Source organism: Aedes albopictus, chromosome 2 (genome assembly GCF_035046485.1).
Source record: "Aedes albopictus strain Foshan chromosome 2, AalbF5, whole genome shotgun sequence".
NCBI classification, from domain to species: Eukaryota; Metazoa; Arthropoda; class Insecta; order Diptera; family Culicidae; genus Aedes; species Aedes albopictus.
Window position 1 is genome coordinate 264,253,321 of NC_085137.1, and position 20,770 is coordinate 264,274,090.

General features: G+C 44.0%; 1 protein-coding gene across 1 annotated transcript; it reads right to left on the bottom strand.

Moving 5' to 3' along the window:
- Positions 1-12,203: 12,203 nt before the first annotated feature.
- On the bottom strand, positions 12,204-17,104 carry LOC134288050 (uncharacterized). The gene is made up of 2 exons (XM_062851714.1): positions 16,078-17,104; positions 12,204-16,009 (listed from the first exon to the last, which is right to left on the bottom strand). Exon 2 carries the CDS (start codon positions 14,729-14,731, stop codon positions 12,341-12,343), a length of 2,391 nt encoding a protein of 796 aa, XP_062707698.1. The 5' UTR covers positions 14,732-16,009; positions 16,078-17,104; the 3' UTR covers positions 12,204-12,340.
- Positions 17,105-20,770: the final 3,666 nt, after the last annotated feature.

Consider the following 20,770-nt stretch of genomic DNA (forward strand, 5'->3'; position numbering starts at 1 on the left):
ATCGTATGCCGCTTTGAAGTCGATGAACAGGTGGTGCGTTGGGACCTGGTATTCACGGCATTTCTGGAGGATTTGCCGTACGGTAAAGATCTAGTCCGTTGTCGACCGGCCGTCGATGAAGCCGGCTTGATAACTTCCCACGAACTCATTTGTTTTAGGTAACAGACGACGGAAGATGATCTGGGATAGCACTTTGTAGGCAGCATTAAAAATAGTGATCGCCCTGAAGTTCTCACATTCCAAATGGTCGCCTTTCTTGTGAATGGGGCAGATTACCCCTTCCTTCCACTCCTCCGGTAGCTGTTCGGTTTCCCAGATCCTGACTATCAGCCGATGCAGACAGGTGGCCAACTTTTCTGGGCCCATCTTGATGAGTTCAGCTGCGATACCATCCTTACCAGCTGCTTTGTTGGTTTTGAGCTGGTGAATGGCATCCTTAACTTCCCCCAGCGTGGGAGTTGGTTCATTTCCATCCTCCGCTGCACTGGCGTCGTCGTTCCTTCCGTTGCCGTGGGCTCCCGTGCCTACGTTCTCCACGCCGTTCAGGTGCTGATCGAAGTGCTGCTTCCACCTTTCGATCACCTCACGTCCGTCCGTCAAGAGGCCTCCGTCTTTATCCCTGCATATTTCGGCTCGCGGCACGAAGCCGTTGCGGGATGCGTTGAGCTTCTGATAGAACTTCCGTGTTTCTTGGGAACGGCACAGCAGTTCCATTTCTTCACACTCCGCTTCTTCCAGGCGGCGCTTTTTCTCCCGAAAGAGGCGGGTCTGCTGTTTCCGCTTCTACTTATAACGTTCCACGTTCTGTCGAGTCCCTTGCTGCAGCATTACCGCCCTCGCTGCATTCTTCTTCTCTAAAACCGTTCTACACTCTTCGTCGAACCATTCGTTCCGTCGATTCCGTTCCACGTACCCGATGGTGCTCTCGGCTGCGTCGTTGATGGCTGCTTTCACTGTACTCCAGCAGTCCTCTAGAGGGGCCTCATCGAGCTCGCCCTCGTCTGGCAACGCGGCCTCGAGATTCTGCGCGTATGCTGAGGCGACATCCGGTTGCTTCAGTCGCTCTAGGTTGTACCGTGGCGGTCGCCGGTACCGTACATTGTTGATGACGGAGAGTTTTGGGCGCAGTTTGACCATCACCAGATAGTGGTCGGAGTCGATGTTGGCGCCACGATAGGTCCTGACGTCGATAATGTCGGAGAAGTGCCGTCCGTCAATCAGAACGTGGTCGATTTGAGATTCCGTCTGCTGTGGTGATCTCCAGGTGTAACGATAAGGGAGGCTGTGTTGGAAAAAGGTGCTACGTATGGCCATATTTTTGGAGACGGCGAAATCAATGAGTCGTAGGCCGTTTTCGTTCGTTTGCTGGTGGGCGCTAAACTTACCAATCGTCGGTCTGAATTCCTCCTCCTGGCCTACCTGAGCGTTCAAATCTCCTATGATGATCTTGACGTCGTGGCTTGGGCAGCGGTCGTACTCGCGTTCGAGCTGCGCGTAAAATGCGTCCTTGTCATCATCAGTACTTCCGGAGTGTGGGCTGTGCACGTTTATTATGCTGAAGTTGAAGAATCGGCCCTTGATCCTCAACCTGCACATTCTTTCGTCGATCGGCCACCAACCGATCACGCGCCTCTGCATATCACCCATCACGATGAAAGCTGTTCCCAGCTCGCGTGTGTTGCGGCAGCTCTGGTAGATGGTATGATTACCTCTAAACGTTCGCACCATGGATCCTGTCCAACACACCTCCTGCAGCGCTATGATGCCGAACCCGCGGTCCTTTAGTAGATCGGCGAGTATGCGGGTGCTCCCAATGAAGTTGAGAGATCGGCAGTTCCACGTACCGAGTTTCCAATCGCAAGTCCTTTTTGTTCGCTGGGGTCGTTGCCGTTGGTCTCGGTTCGTATTATTCTGTTGCTGATTTTCCGTTACAATGGGTTTTTACGGCTGGCTCGTAGGGCCTGACACCAACCCCCTACTTTCCGGAGGACCATAGTGCACAGTTGAGCTTAGAGTCCTTCCCTGGCACTCGGACGTAGATCAGCCGCCCCTAACATGGGGATCAGACGCTGTTGTGAGCCGCTCCTCCTGGAGAACAGACGCTCAGGTTTGCCGAAGCAAACCCCCCCTTCCCTGTCAGCCTACGACCAAAGGTCCCACCGGGGTTGGTTACCCGATCTTCCCTAAGGCTGCTCATAGTTTCCGGCCGGTACCGCGTGGAGGTAGGGATAGGAGTTGCTGGGCAGAGGCTAGTGGATCACAATGGGATCTGAATTGCGCAGCATACCCAGCCTTTACCGTGCTGGGTAAAGACAACAATAATATATGAATTATGTTAATCAGTTTTGGCCTTAGTGAGTTATTTTGGCTATAACGATCTAAATCTGTATGGTTTATTACAAATATGTCTGTCCGGTTTTTGCATTTTCCCTAAAATATATACAGTGTATCAAACAATTGTCCGTACAGTAATTTTTTGGTCAAAATTATTTTTTATTTGAATGTTTATAACTTTTTTATACGTAAATCAAAAACGCTGAAATTTTGACCTATTATATCCCATATATTAAAGCTCCAATTTTGAGCGAGATCGAATAAGTTTTCTGAAAGTTATAGAACTTTTACTGAAAACTTATAAAATTTTCGAACACATTTTCAAAACTTTATATCTCAATATGTTCTTGATGAAACTTTTTCATTTTGTTGTGTTACAGCTTATACCTAAGCTATATTCACTACAAAAAATATGAAAAATTTGTGTATGTTCAGAGTATTATTTGGAAATTTATCATATTTTGGTCAACAAAAGTGCCAAGTGTTTTCAACCTTTCTAAACTCTCTTAATGTAATATTTTAATACAGGACCTACTAAACTACATATGAAGAGTAGGTCCTGTGGATTTTTCGTTAAGTCAATGCACTTTTATTGGTGGAAAACGTTTGGCAGATTATATGTGCAAAATATAGTAAATTTTTAAACATCGTCAGCTGCATAAGCACATTTTTCATATTTCTTGTAGTGAATATAATACCTCAAACATAGCTGCATATGAAAGCCTTAGGTATAAGATGTAACACATAAAAAATTGAAAAAAAAATTCATCAAGTACATATTGAGATATAATGTTTCGAAAATGTGTTCAAAAATCGCTCAAAATTTTACCAATGGAGCTTTAATATTTGGTTCATGATTGGTCAAAATTTTAGCGTTTTTGTTTGACGCATGAAAAAGTGTTGAACATTTGAATGAAAAATTATTTTGACAACAAATTTGCTATACGGACAATTGTTTGATACACTGTAGATTTAAAGCTTTCATTTAACATATAGTTAGGGTAGATCGGGGCGAAATTGACACCCCTGTTTTCGTCAAAATTATTGACTTTAAGGTTAAAATTTTAATGCATAAGTGTGAAGGGACAAGTATTTGTTCTATTCTTTGAATGGCACCATTTATACTCTTTCAAAATATTCAAAATATCTTCAAAATCGAAAACTATTTTCCATATGGTGGAATTCTTATAATTCTGAAGCAATGCAAATAAGGTATTGTGAGCTTTTGTGTTTTGCAAGCATAAAAATTAGCATTGCATATCTGCATTATACTTAGGTTTGGACATGGATAAAGTATTTTTTTTATCAGAATTTACTTAAAATAGCAATTTTAATGTTGTGAAATGAACACTGACAATTATTTGAGGATGTATGGGAGAGATGCTTGAAGAAGTGGAAATGCTGGGGACGGAATCAATGGTCACTGTTGAAAGATGGATGACTGGGGCTAAGCTTCAGACTGCTCATCACAAAACGGAAGTGCTTCTGATCAGCAACTGTAGAGCAGTCCAAATAATGGAGATCGCAGTCGGAGAGCACTAGAATCGAAGCGCGCTTTAAGGTTCAACTCACAAATTATATGTATTGGTGAAAGCGCCAACTGACTCAACCGAGAGTAAACAAATACTCATGCACGCGGATGTGCGGATGAGACAGGTTCGTTAGTGCATTTCATTTATCTCTTTCTCATCTTCAACTTGTTCATCACGCTGTACATATGACGCAATAAATATTGCGCATTGCGAAGCTAAAAGTGTGACGAGAAAGTGCGAAATCTCTAATAAAAGTGCGATTTGGTGTCAGATCGTTTGGGTGTCTTCACCGCACTTATTCATTAGCTCATGATGAATAAGAGCCGATGTACACGAGCGTTAATTGACGTTGCGTGAATTCACGCTGCGTCGCCGCAGCGTTCCTGTGGGGCATGCGTAGACATTGCGTGCCGCACATGGTGCGGCGCGGTTGGAGTCCGGTAGCGTTGCGTTCTAGTGTGCATCCTCCCATTTGATTGCGTGTAACTCAGGACGCACTTGCGTGCACGCTGCGTGGACGCGCCGCCCGTGTGTATCGGCTCTAAGTGCGGTGAAGAGACCGGACCGATTTGATGCAATATCGCACTTTTATTTAAGATTCCGCACTCTGTCGCCGTCCAGTTACCAATGCAATAAACTATATGCACGCATAGGAAATGGGAGAATAAAAGAAATTGCAAATCAGTTAATACAAATACAGTTTTCGCGATTGTGTGGCTATCGCGGCGGACTTTTTCGTGATATAGTGAATATTTTTCCATTTGTAAAGCCGTTGAAACATTTTACACTACGATTATGGAAGTAATTACGTTTCGAGAGGCAATTAAAAAGTGAGACTGTTCCCGGTAAGATAGTGCTAGTGAAATGGTGCGAGCTGGTGTACGTTAGGGGAGAATTTGGAAAGATTAATAAAATAGCAGTTTTGCAGTGAAATGTTGTGACAATGTTGCGTTTTTTGGTCTCAATGAAAAGGTAAATGTCCTGAGCCAGCATTGAAGCAAATTTTAAAATAACTCGATATCAGATAGTGGTGAAAATTCTAGTATTTATTCATGTTCAATAGGCCGTATTTTTTTTGTCGAAAAAAAATTCATGTTTTTTTGGTCCCATAGAATTTTTGACAACTTTAGGCCCCTTGAGGGACCACTTAGCCTTGAGATACGGACTTCAAATTTTGACACGATCATTTTTTAGCTAAAACGATCATTTTCCACTAACGAGCTTATAACATTTCTAAATTTTACAAAATAAGGGACGGCCTAATCTTTAATTGAATACTCACACATGTGAGAGAATTTTACAAGCATGTGTTAGAATATCCAAACTCATTTCTTCCTTAAAGCACCTAGGAGCAGTCTTGTGCATTATCACCATCATAACACAAAAAAGCCGCAACATCAACATTGCCTTTCTTCCTCCATCAACGCTACAGCCGACCGTCTCTATGTTGCTAACGAACACATTCGAGCCGAACGCATTGATACGGTGGATGCCGCTGCCACGCTCTTTCTCCGCAAATCTCTTGAGCAACCGAACGCTTCTTAACAGTCGTTCCAACGCAGAGCTATGTCACTCACTGCTGGGTGACTCTCATGTGAAAGGGCCAGGATGAAGGTCAATTTGTTAAGTAGTATTGCATGGCGCAGCAAACACAAACATAGCACGCCCTATGAATAGAATGCAAAGTATAGAACAAAAACTCGCTTCGGTGTTTCATCGTGTGGTTCGAAAACAAGAGACGATCGCTGTTGCTGGATGTGGTTGACTCTGCATTGAACGATGGTTGGCTTGAGTGGCTTTTGCGTGAATCGATTATGTTTTGATGGACTGCGTTTGTCGTATGAAGTGATGGTTAAAGCGAGTGTCGTTCGACATTAACCATCCTGAAACTGCACAACCCTGCCTAGGAGTGATGGTCGATGATCGGCTCAAATTGAGGGAGCACGTCGACTACGCCTGTGGAAAGGCGGCGAAGGCTGTCAACGCTATAGCGACGATCATGCCGAACGTCGGGGGACCACGAAGTAATAAGAGGCGTCTTCTGGCGAGCGTAGCAGGCTCATTACACAGATATGGTGCTACAGCATGGGCTGAAGCGCTGAGTACGAAGCGGAATCGAAGAGTGCTAAACAGAGCATTCCGACTCAAGGCCACTCGGGTCACGGCTCACGAGCGCCCAGACAAATGGAGCGATGCTTTAAATGCATGGAGTTTGGTCACCAGGCGAAAAATTGCAAGGGCCCCGACAAGTCCGGACGATGCTGGAGTTGCGGTGGAAGCGGCCACGTTGCTCGGGACTGCACGAGCCAACCCAAGTGCATGCTGTGTAAGCCGGAGGACGGAAATGACTATAAGACGGAAGGCTTTAAGAGCCCGGCCTATAAAAATGCGAAGGCAGGCCGACAATGATTGAGATAACCCAAATCAATCTCAATCTGTAACGAATGCTTTGGGTACGAGACCAGCAGCAGTTTAAGCGCCACTCACCAAAGTGAGACTGCTGAGGCTGTTAATGGCCCGGCAGAGGCTCTTTCTAGGGCAGGTTGGTTTATTCCCTCAAACACCGATCACCTTAGCTAACCCCAAGATAGGTTTCAAAGAACACCCAACTGAACTAACCAAATTCAAGAAAATTTTAACCGAAAATCTAAACTTACTCTAAATCAATTCAACCAAGAACGAAAAAGACTAAATGAGACAATTTCGTTAAATAATATAAAGCAACTCAAATCGTTTCATTCGTCAACCTTCGAATCGGCGTTGGCCTACCAATTTCAAATCCTGTTTATTTAAAGTTCACGGTAGGATACAGAGGCCTAACGTTTTCCTAAAGGTGACGTCACCAAATTTCAAGTAGGTACCTAAAGCTAAATGTGGTCTTAAATCTAGGGAAAAAAATATATACAAATCAAAGCTCTGACCTTTTCTGTCGGCAAACCTGTTGACTCTTCGTCGAACCGTTCAGCAGTTCAGGAATCCACCGGTGCTTCGATCGAAACCATCCAATGATGATTCTTCGTCCACGTGACCTTCGGCATGCACATGCAATTGATCCCTCACCAATTAGTTCGAGCTTCCACGGGCAGGCGGCGCATTCAATTCGGTAGCTCACTTCCAATTTGCAGCTGTATGTGTCGCGTATTCCACTACGTGTAGACGAGCTTCAACTACTTGCCAGTAGGTGGCACGCTCGTAAGCTTCCGTACCATGCGTATCGTTCGTGCGATGTTTCTAGCTGCGTTCTGGTAAGCACCGGTAATAGGAGGGCTTACCCACGATGCGACAAGCGGCGAGATGGTGAGCTTTCCGATGTTGCGTGGTGTTTGGGAGCTCGCGTGAGAGTGGTTAAGGTGCAGGGGTGGTCCGACTCGGTGACGGATACTTCAACACAGGGTTTCTCAACCGAGGACACACTGCACGGCCTCGCATAGGCTCCCGCGTTGACCAGCGGGATACACCTTTTTACAAAAAGAAATTAGTTCACACCACGGGGGAGATTGAGGTACAAAATGGCTTCCCTAGCATGAAAAACTATCTGCACAATTATTTTCAACTTTCAAAATGGTTTTTCATTTTTCTTTGGCATAATTCATACATAAAACTTTTGATTTCGTTTTGAGCTAAATCTTTGAAACTTTGTTCAAAATTCATGAACTTTACGTACACCGATTTAGATACGTTGACGAACCGCACGAGAATCCAAATGTCCGACGAAAATTTAGTTTTTATAAATCCCTCCCAATTGCGTACCTATTTTATTGTGAACGCAATTTGATAGCACCCCATCTCATTTCATCTTTATCATTTTCATTTTCTCCGATCTCATTCTACCTTTGCTTTGTATACTTCTATACAAAAAAGGTAGCTGAGATTTTGCTATTCGTTGGAGTTAGATCAGCTAGGTTTTATTTTAAACTTCTCTTTTGGTCAGCTGAATGAGATCTATGGAGTAACTCACACGAACTCACGAGACATGCTATGTCGACTTTCCGAATTAAAAAAGCTTCAGATGTCTCATTCAAATGGAGAGATGGCGCACATGTTGCAAAGGTCTAAATTTAAAGAAGCTTTGTACACTGTTAATTCAATTGTTACATTTCGCCGATGCTAAAGAAAAAAAAATGAAATTTAAAAATTTCATTTTTTTTTTGTTTGAAATCATGTTTAATATTAATTGTTCTATAAAACATTTATTTTATTACTATACCGTCTAAATTCATCTAAGAAACGGATTGAATATGTGTGTATGTAACTATTTGATTGATATGAAAAATTTGAAATTTAAAGACAAAACTTTGAAATTTTCTACCGGATATTCTGGACCAGCCTATTACCATTCCTTTATTAAAGCCTGCTTCATTCATTCATTCCTAGTCTTATAAACATCAGACAAATCTGATTAAACTTCTCTAAGTAGTAACCGAATAACTTCAGACAAATCTGAAAATTAATTTTGTTTGCTAAAGAACTAACTCCAATAATGATTGGAAATGGCACTTTCTTCACGAACGTGTGTCTAAACTAATACCGTACTCATTCTCATTCGCGCCCAAAAGCTCGCTCTCTCAATTGGAGCGCATTCCAATCAGAATAACCGAATAGAAAACATCGCATAAACTAAACCTGTAAGAAAAAGGTGATCAAAACAATGAACTGTCAAACTACTCTGTACTGTGAAATCTTGAAAGTGAAAGTGAAATTGATAATGCAAAATTGTGTGAATTTGAAGGAAAAGCCGGGTTATTGCGAACGAGAAGCGTGAAAATACTATGGGACATCTGTGAACGGAAGGAGGAACTATTGATATTGGTGGAATAAAATCTGTAAGTATTCTAATTTTTCTCTAAACCTACTGATATGTAACTTTGTGACTATCTACTCTACAGGGACAATTAAACAACAAATTACTAAGGATGGCTATTCTAGGTGCGAGGAAACAACAAAGTGACGTCTCAAACACGGGACCAATACCTCAAGGAGTGTTTTGTGCAGATGTGCATTGGTTGATGGAGACTGGGCTCAACATCGACATAGCCGGTGCATCGGTGCATCTTGCTTGTAGCTTGAGATGCCTTCAACGTGAGGTAATATTTACATAACTTCTCTAACGTTGGCAATAAACAACCTCTGGAGAGTGTTTTAACGATTCTAATACTCTTTTAGTTAATGTGCACCAAAACGATGACAAAGACATAGCTTGCATTTGAGCCGCTCCTAAGCTCGTTTTAGAAATGATCCGTGATAAACTCCGGAGATTCTCTTCCCAGTTAAGTCCTCCACAATGTACGAGTTTGTGCCTATCTTTTCTCTGACCCGGACTTTGGTAAACTTACTTGCTAATTTCCCCACGAAATTTTTACTTTTGTCCGATAAATTGATGTTTTTCTTAAAGACTATGTGGCCAGGTTCAAAGGTATGCCTCGTATTCGCTCGGAGGTTATATGTTTTGGAGTATTTCTGGTACGCATTCAATAGGTTGTTCCGTACTATACCAAAGAGCGATTTCATTTCCTCACTTAGTTTGACTGGACTTTTCTCCGAGTTGGCATCTTCCCTTAAGAAGTCGTACTCGGCTCCTGAGCTAACCATGTTTCTCCCAAAGTTGATGAAGAACGGAGTGTGGCCTGTACTATCATGGACCGTTGTTCGGATAGCTTGTGCGATCTTGTGTATGGATTGGTCCCAATCCCTATGCTGTTTTTGTTGATGAAGCGAACAACGGATGGCAGTAACTATAACTCGATTTACCCTCTCAACCGGGTTCGGGCTAGGGTGGTACACTGCGAGATTCCAATGGGTGACTTCGTAGGCCTTCAATAACTTCGAGAATGCTTCGGACTTAAATACTGTTGCGTTATCCGTTATGCAAATGGCTGGAACACCGAACAAGTTAAACACCTGGTGCTCGACAAACATGCATACCGCGGGGGCGGTAGCACTGCGCATACATTGCACTGTTATGAATTTGGAGAAATGGTCGCACACTACTAAGAGCCAAATGTTGCCATTTTTCGACCTTGGGTAAGGCCCCAGAAAGTCAAGGGAAATCATTTCCCATGGCCTGGAACAGAGTTTGGGCTTTCCACAGATGGGTCTAACATTCAAATTCGGCGTCTTCGACTCTTTACAGATCAAGCAGCTCTGGCAGTATCGTTGAATATCTGATGCCATGCGAGGCCAGTAGTAGCGCTCACGGATCCTGGCTAAGGTTTTAAGAAAGCCATAATGAGCCTGTTCATGAGTTTGCTTCACTAGATCTCTGCGCTCAAACATTGGGACGACGTATTTCCACCGATATCCTGGGTCCTCAATCAGGGTGCTATTGGTTATAAATTTGTAGATTTTCCCATCGGTGACTTTGAAGTCCTTGTAGCGTTCCGGATATTTTCCGATCATATCTCTGAGCTGAGTAATGTAAGGATCTGGCATGACGCCATCAACTGTACAAATCGATCGGGACAACGCGTCTGCCGGTATATTCTCTGACCCTTTTTTGTACTGATAGAGGACGTCATATTTGGCCAACTTCAGAGCCCACCGCGCGATCCGTGGCGATTTAGATTCAATCGACATGCTGTGGAGGAAGGTGAGGCTCATCGCGTCGGTTTGCACGATAAATTGCGTTCCTTCCAAGAAGTGTTTGAAGTGCTCAATACTCATTAAAACGGCCAAACACTCCCGTTCCGTAGCACTGTACCTGCGCTGAGTGCTCGAAAGCTTCTTAGAGAAGTAGGCGATGGTTCGGCGTTCACCTTCTTGTACCTGCACAAGCACGGAACCTATTGCCAAATCAGAACTATCCGTTTCCAAGACAAAGGGTATCTGAAAATTTGGATTAGCGAGAATAGGAGCAGTAACTAAGGCAGTTTTGAGTTTCACGAGGGCAGCTTCCGCTTCCTCTGTCCATTGGAATTTTTTTCTTCCCTTTTTCAGGAGGTCGGTAATTGGCGTTGTAATATCAGAGTAATTTTGTACAAATTTCTGATAGAAACCGGCTAATCCGAGGAGCCTTCGAATATCCTTAACGGTTTTCGGGCTTGGGTAATCCAAAACAGGCTGAATTTTACTTGTGTCCATCGCCAAACCCTGGTCGGACAAAACGTAGCCGAGATAACGAATTTGCGTTTGGCAAAACCGACTCTTACTGAGGTTGATAGTCAACCCAGCCTTATATAGGCGTTCCGCTACAATCCTTATTAGCTCCAGATGTTCTTCCAGTGAATTGGATACGATGATAATATCGTCCAAATAGACATATACTCGCGGTTCCAAATCATGGCCCAGAACTTGAGACATAAGTCGAGCCATGGTGGCTGGGGCATTGGTGAGACCAAACGGCATAACCGTAAAACGAAAAAACCCTTTGTTGGTTTTGAACGCCGTCTTGTCCTTTGCGTATTTCGACAGCGGCACTTGATAATAGGATTCCGACAAATCAATTACCGAGAAGTATTTCGATTTCTCAATCCTCTGCAAAATTCCCATCATGTTTGGGAAGGGGAAATCGTCACGCTTGGTACATTGGTTAAGCCGTCTAGAATCCAGGCATATCCTCCACTTTCCGTTACTCTTTTTGATGGGTAGGAGGGGATTGATGAAATCTACCACACCGGCGCACTCTTCGATGACTCCTAATTTTAACATTCGATCTACCTCTGCATCGATTACCTGCTCTACGACTGGAGACCAGCGGTACGAGGGAATTTTTCGCGGTTTCGCTCCCGGTAGCAATTCTATTTGATGCTGCATAATGTGGGTTCGACCTAAGGACCCTTCTTTCGTCGCCGGCAGTTGTTTCACCGCATTGAACAGGGCGCAGCGATCTTCTTCTGACAAACGGTGTTCGGTAACAATGTCCTCCGGTCGATCTATTGAATTCTTGGGGATTTCAATTGTAGGTATCTCGAGACTTTCATCAACCTCGATGATCGAATCCTTCAGATTTTCAGATAGAGGTGCGGGCTCTAGTTGGAAGCAAATCTTTTCACGGTTTCCAAAGTAGTCTTCCGCGCGACTCATCTCTTCGGGCAATCCTGGGTTATCAGACTGAGATGACTGAGGACCGACCAACTGAAATCCAAATTTATTTAGGAAGTCAACTCCCAGGATCAGATCCTTTTTCATCTCCGGCACTACAATGGTTGGCAAAACATGGGTGGTTGATTTGTAGGACACTGGTAAATTTACGTACCCGAGACAATGGTACGGAGTTCCATCCGCCGTGGTTATTTGCAGTTGTAGAGGATGAAGAGTCAAACCAAGTTTCTTAATAAGGCTCACCGAGCTTATTACGGATAAACTTGCCCCAGTGTCTGCTAAACCTTCGACTTCCTCGGACATAATCTGGATTTTAAGATGAGGACATTTGTGCACTCGCGTATCAATCTGCAGGACCTTGCTAAACGGTGAATAGGGGATATGGGGAATTTGATTTTCGACTAATGAGGAAGAGCAATTCCCTAACCGTTCCTCTTCTATTCGTTTTTTGATTCTTCATCGTCTCGTGGCTTCAAATTGTGCCGATTAGGGCACCGAAACGCGGTGGTATCCGCCTGTCCACAGATGTGACAAAACAGTTCCTTTTTCTGGTCACAGTCTTTCCAAAGATGTCCGGATTGCCTACAGTTCCAACACAGCAGCTGTGTAGAAGCGGGGGTCATGAGGTTCTCCGAGCCCGAAATTGCCTTGGCATCCTTATTACCACGTGGAAATCTCCCAAAACGCTTTTGTAAGGCAAAAACTTGTTCTAAATCCTCCGGGTCATATTCAGCTGCGTCATTTTCTTCAGCGGATAGTTGATGTAAGGACGGCTTAGCTTGTGCTCCCGTTGCATACAAATTTGGCTCAAGAGCGTCAAATTTGTAGCACATTTGGGCTAAGTGCTCGATTGAATTTATCGGCTCCAAGGCTAAGCGTCGTTTATACCCAATCTTCATGTTTTCCACGATCAGCTCATATTTTTCCCTTTCCGTCATTTTACTGTTCAGGCGCTGAGCAAGCATCTCGATGTCGGCTAGATAAGCGCTAAACAGCTCATTTGGTCGTTGCTTGCGGTTTCGAAGCTCCTCCTTGACGATACGGTCCCGATTGGGATTATCGTACCGCATTTTCAGATAACTCTCCAGAGTTTCCCAATTCTGAAAGCGATCCACATAGGTCGTGTACCACACATAGGCATTCTCTTTAAACAAGAGATGCGCATGCATTCTCAACTCCGGCTTGCTTATGTCATATGACCGGCATAAAATGTCTATCTGACGTAAAAAATCCGTTACCGGAATAGCATTATTGTCTCCGCTAAATTTTGGCCACTTCTCAATAATGTTACATTGCTGATGGGGTTGACGTCGTGCATGCCCAGATGACCCCTGAGCATTGGGAACTTCTGAAGAATCGTATGGGTTCGAAAATGTTCCTCGTGGTTGCTGCGGAATACCTTGACGAGGCATCGAATATGGGTCTCGCGGCGAGATAGGACGATTATTTGTCGGCGTTGGTCTGCATCCCACATCAGAGCTCAATGGAACCCGTTCTTCACGATTCTGTGACGACAACTGCAATGGTGCAACGGGTGATTGGTCAGGCGTTATTAAACCTCTCATATCACCGCGAGAAATCTGGAAAGCCTCAGTCTCCCGAAATCCAATATTAGTAATCCGATCGGCCAACCGGCTTACATCAACGTCCGGGGGCGTCATACGCTGAGAACCACTGTCTATTAATCTGTCCAGGTAGGCTTTAACGTAGTTTTCAATCTGCGTCGCATGAACATATCCACTCATATTTCTGCCATTTCTTTCAGGGTTACTAGGTACCGGGGAGGTTGCTCCCTCGACCCGTGGTTGATCGGCCTGTCTAACCGATTCCCTTTCCGGCAGGGGTTGCGATACTGACAGATGCTCAGGATGAAACGGCCTACCCAAACGTGGTTGAGCAAGGTTGGTTTGAAACGGAGGAGTGTAGAACGTCTTGTCTAAGAAACTAGCCGAGAGGATCGGATGAGCTGGTCCCTCTGTTCCAATTGGAGAACTGCTGGTCCGAGGCTGCTCCTTCAGGGACTGAACCGTAGGATTACTCAAAAATCCAGGAGCAGACCGACGTCGATCGGACTCAACTATGGCATTTCGACCCACATAATCAGACCTACGGTAGGTTGGTAGGTTATCCGGCGGAATAAACGGATTGTTATGCGGCTGTGTGACGGACAAGACTCCCACGGCTCCTTCTTCCTCGGTCGCTCTCGCTTCATACTGTTCGTTGACCGGAACAGCAGTGCTCAACGGGGCGCTCTTCATTTCCCGATCATCTGAGAAAATGCCAGGCGGCTCACTACCGACTGTTCCAGAAGGGGCCTCCATTGTCTGCTGCACTCCACTGGGTCCCGCCACCGATTGCTGGTCCTGACTGGTGGTTGAAGCCATCGGTAGCTGAGTCGACATTGGCACAATTTGGCACGTTGGTACCATCCACATCACTTCACTAAAATCCGCTGCAAAATATTTCACTGCCAATTGAGTAATCACATACAATAACATTCTCTGTTGATCCTTCTGTTTCTCCGTTTGAACCACGTAACGCCGAACACGTTTATGATAATGCACCAATCGCGATAGACAACCGGCACTCCTTCCATTGATTATTTGATCCTCGATTTCTTCGAGTTTGTAGGGAATAGTCACATAATCCCGAGCTAATTCATACCGAGACTTCAATATAAAGTTCGGATCTTCGTTACCTCTTAGCCATTTGCGGAGAGACCGACGCTTGGCAACAATCGGTACGTTAGTTGGTTGGGACCGAATACTTAGTTCGTAGTCCAACTCCTCTTCAAGGAGGTCATTCGCATTAATACGATAGCCATCCATCCTACTACTTTCGTACTTACACAGGAGAAAAAAAAATCAAAATTCAAATATCTATTCAATTTGTTACTAAGGTTCTACAGACCTTAAGCACAATCAAATTCAGGTAGAAAATTTCAATTTAATAATAATAATCTAATTTACTAATCGAATTCAACTAAAATTCTTTACACATATCATTAAAGTTCAATCCAAATTATCGATTATCTAACTCGAAAACTAATAGAATATCCTTCGGGCCCCACGTTGGGCGCCAAAATGTAACGAATGCTTTGGGTACGAGACCAGCAGCAGTTTAAGCGCCACTCACCAAAGTGAGACTGCTGAGGCTGTTAATGGCCCGGCAGAGGCTCTTTCTAGGGCAGGTTGGTTTATTCCCTCAAACACCGATCACCTTAGCTAACCCCAAGATAGGTTTCAAAGAACACCCAACTGAACTAACCAAATTCAAGAAAATTTTAACCGAAAATCTAAACTTACTCTAAATCAATTCAACCAAGAACGAAAAAGACTAAATGAGACAATTTCGTTAAATAATATAAAGCAACTCAAATCGTTTTATTCGTCAACCTTCGAATCGGCGTTGGCCTACCAATTTCAAATCCTGTTTATTTAAAGTTCACGGTAGGATACAGAGGCCTAACGTTTTCCTAAAGGTGACGTCACCAAATTTCAAGTAGGTACCTAAAGCTAAATGTGGTCTTAAATCTAGGGAAAAAAATATATACAAATCAAAGCTCTGACCTTTTCTGTCGGCAAACCTGTTGACTCTTCGTCGAACCGTTCAGCAGTTCAGGAATCCACCGGTGCTTCGATCGAAACCATCCAATGATGATTCTTCGTCCACGTGACCTTCGGCATGCACATGCAATTGATCCCTCACCAATTAGTTCGAGCTTCCACGGGCAGGCGGCGCATTCAATTCGGTAGCTCACTTCCAATTTGCAGCTGTATGTGTCGCGTATTCCACTACGTGTAGACGAGCTTCAACTACTTGCCAGTAGGTGGCACGCTCGTAAGCTTCCGTACCATGCGTATCGTTCGTGCGATGTTTCTAGCTGCGTTCTGGTAAGCACCGGTAATAGGAGGGCTTACCCACGATGCGACAAGCGGCGAGATGGTGAGCTTTCCGATGTTGCGTGGTGTTTGGGAGCTCGCGTGAGAGTGGTTAAGGTGCAGGGGTGGTCCGACTCGGTGACGGATACTTCAACACAGGGTTTCTCAACCGAGGACACACTGCACGGCCTCGCATAGGCTCCCGCGTTGACCAGCGGGATACACCTGGTCAATCAATTTCAGAACAATTCACGTTAAGGTCACTCTAGTTCCCCATAAGATGTTCATCTTACCTTTTTACAAAAAGAAATTAGTTCACACCACGGGGGAGATTGAGGTACAAAATGGCTTCCCTAGCATGAAAAACTATCTAAGAAAATTGGGCACAATTATTAGAAGTTTTTACACCACTTGATATTCTCAGATTTTCACCTGCACAATTATTTTCAACTTTCAAAATGGTTTTTCATTTTTCTTTGGCATAATTCATACATAAAACTTTTGATTTCGTTTTGAGCTAAATCTTTGAAACTTTGTTCAAAATTCATGAACTTTACGTACACCGATTTAGATACGTTGACGAACCGCACGAGAATCCAAATGTCCGACGAAAATTTAGTTTTTATAAATCCCTCCCAATTGCGTACCTATTTTATTGTGAACGCAATTTGATAGCACCCCATCTCATTTCATCTTTATCATTTTCATTTTCTCCGATCTCATTCTACCTTTGCTTTGTATACTTCTATACAAAAAAGGTAGCTGAGATTTTGCTATTCGTTGGAGTTAGATCAGCTAGGTTTTATTTTAAACTTCTCTTTTGGTCAGCTGAATGAGATCTATGGAGTAACTCACACGAACTCACGAGACATGCTATGTCGACTTTCCGAATTAAAAAAGCTTCAGATGTCTCATTCAAATGGAGAGATGGCGCACATGTTGCAAAGGTCTAAATTTAAAGAAGCTTTGTACACTGTTAATTCAATTGTTACAAATCATTGCGACGTCGAACAGCAACTGTTGTGGCAGTCTTGATAACAGAGAACAAGTGTGATGTTGTAATCATCGCAGAGCCGTAACGGGTGCCCCCACGAGAATGGCAACTGGGTAACGGACAGAGCCCAGATAGCGGCGATACAGGTCGTGGGTGAATTCCCAATGCAAGAAGTGATCAAGAAATCATTCGAAAGTTTTGTGGTAGCAAAAATCAATGGAACCTTCGTGTGCAGCTGTTATGCACCTCCAAGGTGGTCGGATGAAGAAAACAAATTTCAATGGAACCTTCGTGTGCAGCTGTTATGCACCTTCAAGGTGGTCGGATGAAGAATACAACGGGATGTTGGATGCACTAACCGACACGCTGGTCGGGCGGAAGCCGATAGTCATCGGAGGCGATTTCAACGCTTGGGCTATGGAATGTGGTAGTTGGCTTACCAATGTAAGTGGGTACAACCAGGCCCGGATTAAGGATTGTGGGGGCCTGGGGCCCGAGCAGATGTGGAGGCCCCTCGGAGATATGACCAAAAATGTTTATCCTTATTTTCGAACAGTACTTGAGCACAGGCACCGAAATTATCTGATAGAAGGTGATACTATCAATTATCTGATAGACCACTGATACTATCAATTTGAGCTACTGATACTATCAGTTCTTTTCTATCAGCGATAGTATCACTGATAGAACGGGTTCTATCAGGGATAGAAAAAATAGAGATAGTATCTCTATCAGTAAAAATAGTGATAGAGATACTATCAGTAAAACTTCTATCAATTGATAGAGATAGAAGTTCTATCTCTATAAATTGATAGACTGATAGAAAGAAAATTGTTGGACAATGAGCAAGACGCATCATAAGCCGTCATAAAATCTTAAGTTCTGAATAGACATTATGAAACCCATGCAATATGGGTATTTTCGGAACGGGCTCGAAAAGTAGAAGCCAAAAATCGATGTCCGCCGCCATTTTGATATCCAAGATGGCGGCCATCGGATTTCAAAAACTTTTGTAAACCCATGCAATATGGGTATTTTCGGAACGGGCTCGAAGAGTAGATGTCGAAAATCGATGCCCGCCGCCATTTTGAAATCCAAGATGGCGGCCATCGGATTTCAAAAAATGTTGTAAACCCATGCAATATAGGTATTTTCGGAACGGGCTCGATGAGTAGAAGTCGGAAATCGATGTCCGCCGCCATTTTGAAATCCAAGATGGCGGCCATCGGGTTTCAAAAAATGTTGTAAACCCATGCAATATGGGTATTTTCGGAACGGGCTCGAAAAGTAGAAGCCAAAAATCGATGTCCGCCGCCATTTTGAAATCCAAGATGGCGGCCATCGGATTTCAAAAAATTTTGTAAACCCATGCAATATGGGTATTTTTGGAACGGGCTCGAAGAGTAGATGTAGAAAATTGGTGTCCGCCGCCATTTTGAAATCCAAGATGGCGGCCATCGGATTTCAAAAACTTTTGTAAACCCATGCAATATGGGTATTTTCGGAACGGGCTCGAAGAGTAGATGTCGAAAATCGATGTCCGCCGCCATTTTGAAATCCAAGATGGCGGCCATCGGGTTTAAAAAATGTTGTAAACCCATGCAATATGGGTATTTTCGGAACGGGCTCGAGAAGTAGAAGCCAAAAATCGATGTCCGCCGCCATTTTGATATCCAAGATGGCGGCCATCGGATTTCAAAAACTGTTGTAAACCCATGCAATATGGGTATTTTCGGAACGGGCTCGAAGAGTAGATGTCGAAAATCGATGCCCGCCGCCATTTTGAAATCCAAGATGGCGGCCATCGGATTTCAAAAACTGTTGTAAACCCATGCAATATGGGTATTTTTGGAACGGGCTCGAAGAGTAGATGTCGAAAATTGGTGTCCGCCGCCATTTTGAAATCCAAGATGGCGGCCATCGGATTTCAAAAACTTTTGTAAACCCATGCAATATGGGTATTTTCGGAACGGGCTCGAAGAGAAGATGTCGAAAATCGATGTCCGCCGCCATTTTGATATCCAAGATAGCGGCCATCGGATTTCAAAAACTGTTGTAAACCCATGCAATATGGGTATTTTCGGAACGGGCTCGAAGAGTAGATGTCGAAAATCGATGCCCGCCGCCATTTTGAAATCCAAGATGGCGGCCATCGGATTTCAAAAACTTTTGTAAACCCATGCAATATGGGTATTTTCGGAACGGGCTCGAAGAGAAGATGTCGAAAATCGATGTCCGCCGCCATTTTGATATCCAAGATAGCGGCCATCGGATTTCAAAAACTGTTGTAAACCCATGCAATATGGGTATTTTCGGAACGGGCTCGAAGAGTAGATGTCGAAAATCGATGCCCGCCGCCATTTTGAAATCCAAGATGGCGGCCATCGGATTTCAAAAACTGTTGTAAACCCATGCAATATGGGTATTTTTGGAACGGGCTCGAAGAGTAGATGTCGAAAATTGGTGTCCGCCGCCATTTTGAAATCCAAGATGGCGGCCATCGGATTTCAAAAACTTTTGTAAACCCATGCAATATGGGTATTTTCGGAACGGGCTCGAAGAGAAGATGTCGAAAATCGATGTCCGCCGCCATTTTGATATCCAAGATAGCGGCCATCGGATTTCAAAAACTGTTGTAAACCCATGCAATATGGGTATTTTCGGAACGGGCTCGAAGAGTAGATGTCGAAAATCGATGCCCGCCGCCATTTTGAAATCCAAGATGGCGGCCATCGGATTTCAAAAACTGTTGTAAACCCATGCAATATGGGTATTTTTGGAACGGGCTCGAAGAGTAGATGTCGAAAATTGGTGTCCGCCGCCATTTTGAAATCCAAGATGGCGGCCATCGGATTTCAAAAACTTTTGTAAACCCATGCAATATGGGTATTTTCGGAACGGGCTCGAAGAGTAGATGTCGAAAATCGATGCCCGCCGCCATTTTGAAATCCAAGATGGCGGCCATCGGATTTCAAAAAATGTTGTAAACCCATGCAATATAGGTATTTTCGGAACGGGCTCGATGAGTAGAAGTCGGAAATCGATGTCCGCCGCCATTTTGAAATCCAAGATGGCGGCCATCGGATTTTGAAAAATGCTGTAAACCCATGCAATATGGGTATTTTCAGAACGGGCTTAAAGAGTAGAAGTCGAAAATCGATGTCCGCCGCCATTTTTAAATCCAAGATGGCGGCCATCGGATTTTGAAAAATGCTGTAAACCCATGCAATATGGGTATTTTCGGAACGGGCTCGAAGAGTAGAAGCCAAAAATCGATGTCCGCCGCCATTTTGAAATCCAAGATGGTGGCCATCGGGTTTCAAAAAATGCTGTAAACCCATGCAATATGGGTATTTTCGGAACGGGCTCGATAAGTAGAAGTCGAAAATCGATGTCCGCCGCCATTTTGAAATCCAAGATGGCGGCCATTGGATTTCAAAAAACTGTTGTAAACCCATGCAATATGGGTATTTTCGGAACGGGCTCGAAGAGTAGAAGCCAAAAATCGATGTCCGCCGCCATTTTGAAATCCAAGATGGCGGCCATCGGATTTCAAAAACTGTTGTAAACCCATGCAATATAGGTATTTTCGGAACGGGCTCGATGAGTAGAAACCAAAAATCGATGTCCGCCGCCATTTTGATATCCAAGATGGCGGCCATCGGATTTCAAAAACTGTTGTAAACCCATGCAATACAGGTATTTTCGGAACGGGCTCGATGAGAAGTCGGAAATCGATGTCCGCCGCCATTTTGAAATCCAAGATGGCGGCCATCGGATTTCAAAAAATGTTGTAAACCCATGCAATATGGGTATTTTCGGAACGGGCTCGAAGAGTAGAAGTCGAAAATGGATGTCCGCCGCCATTTTGAAATCCAAGATGGCGGCCATCGGATTTTGAAAAATGCTGTAAACCCATGCAATATGGGTATTTTCGGAACGGGCTCGAAGAGTAGAAGTCGAAAATCGATGTCCGCCGCCATTTTGAAATC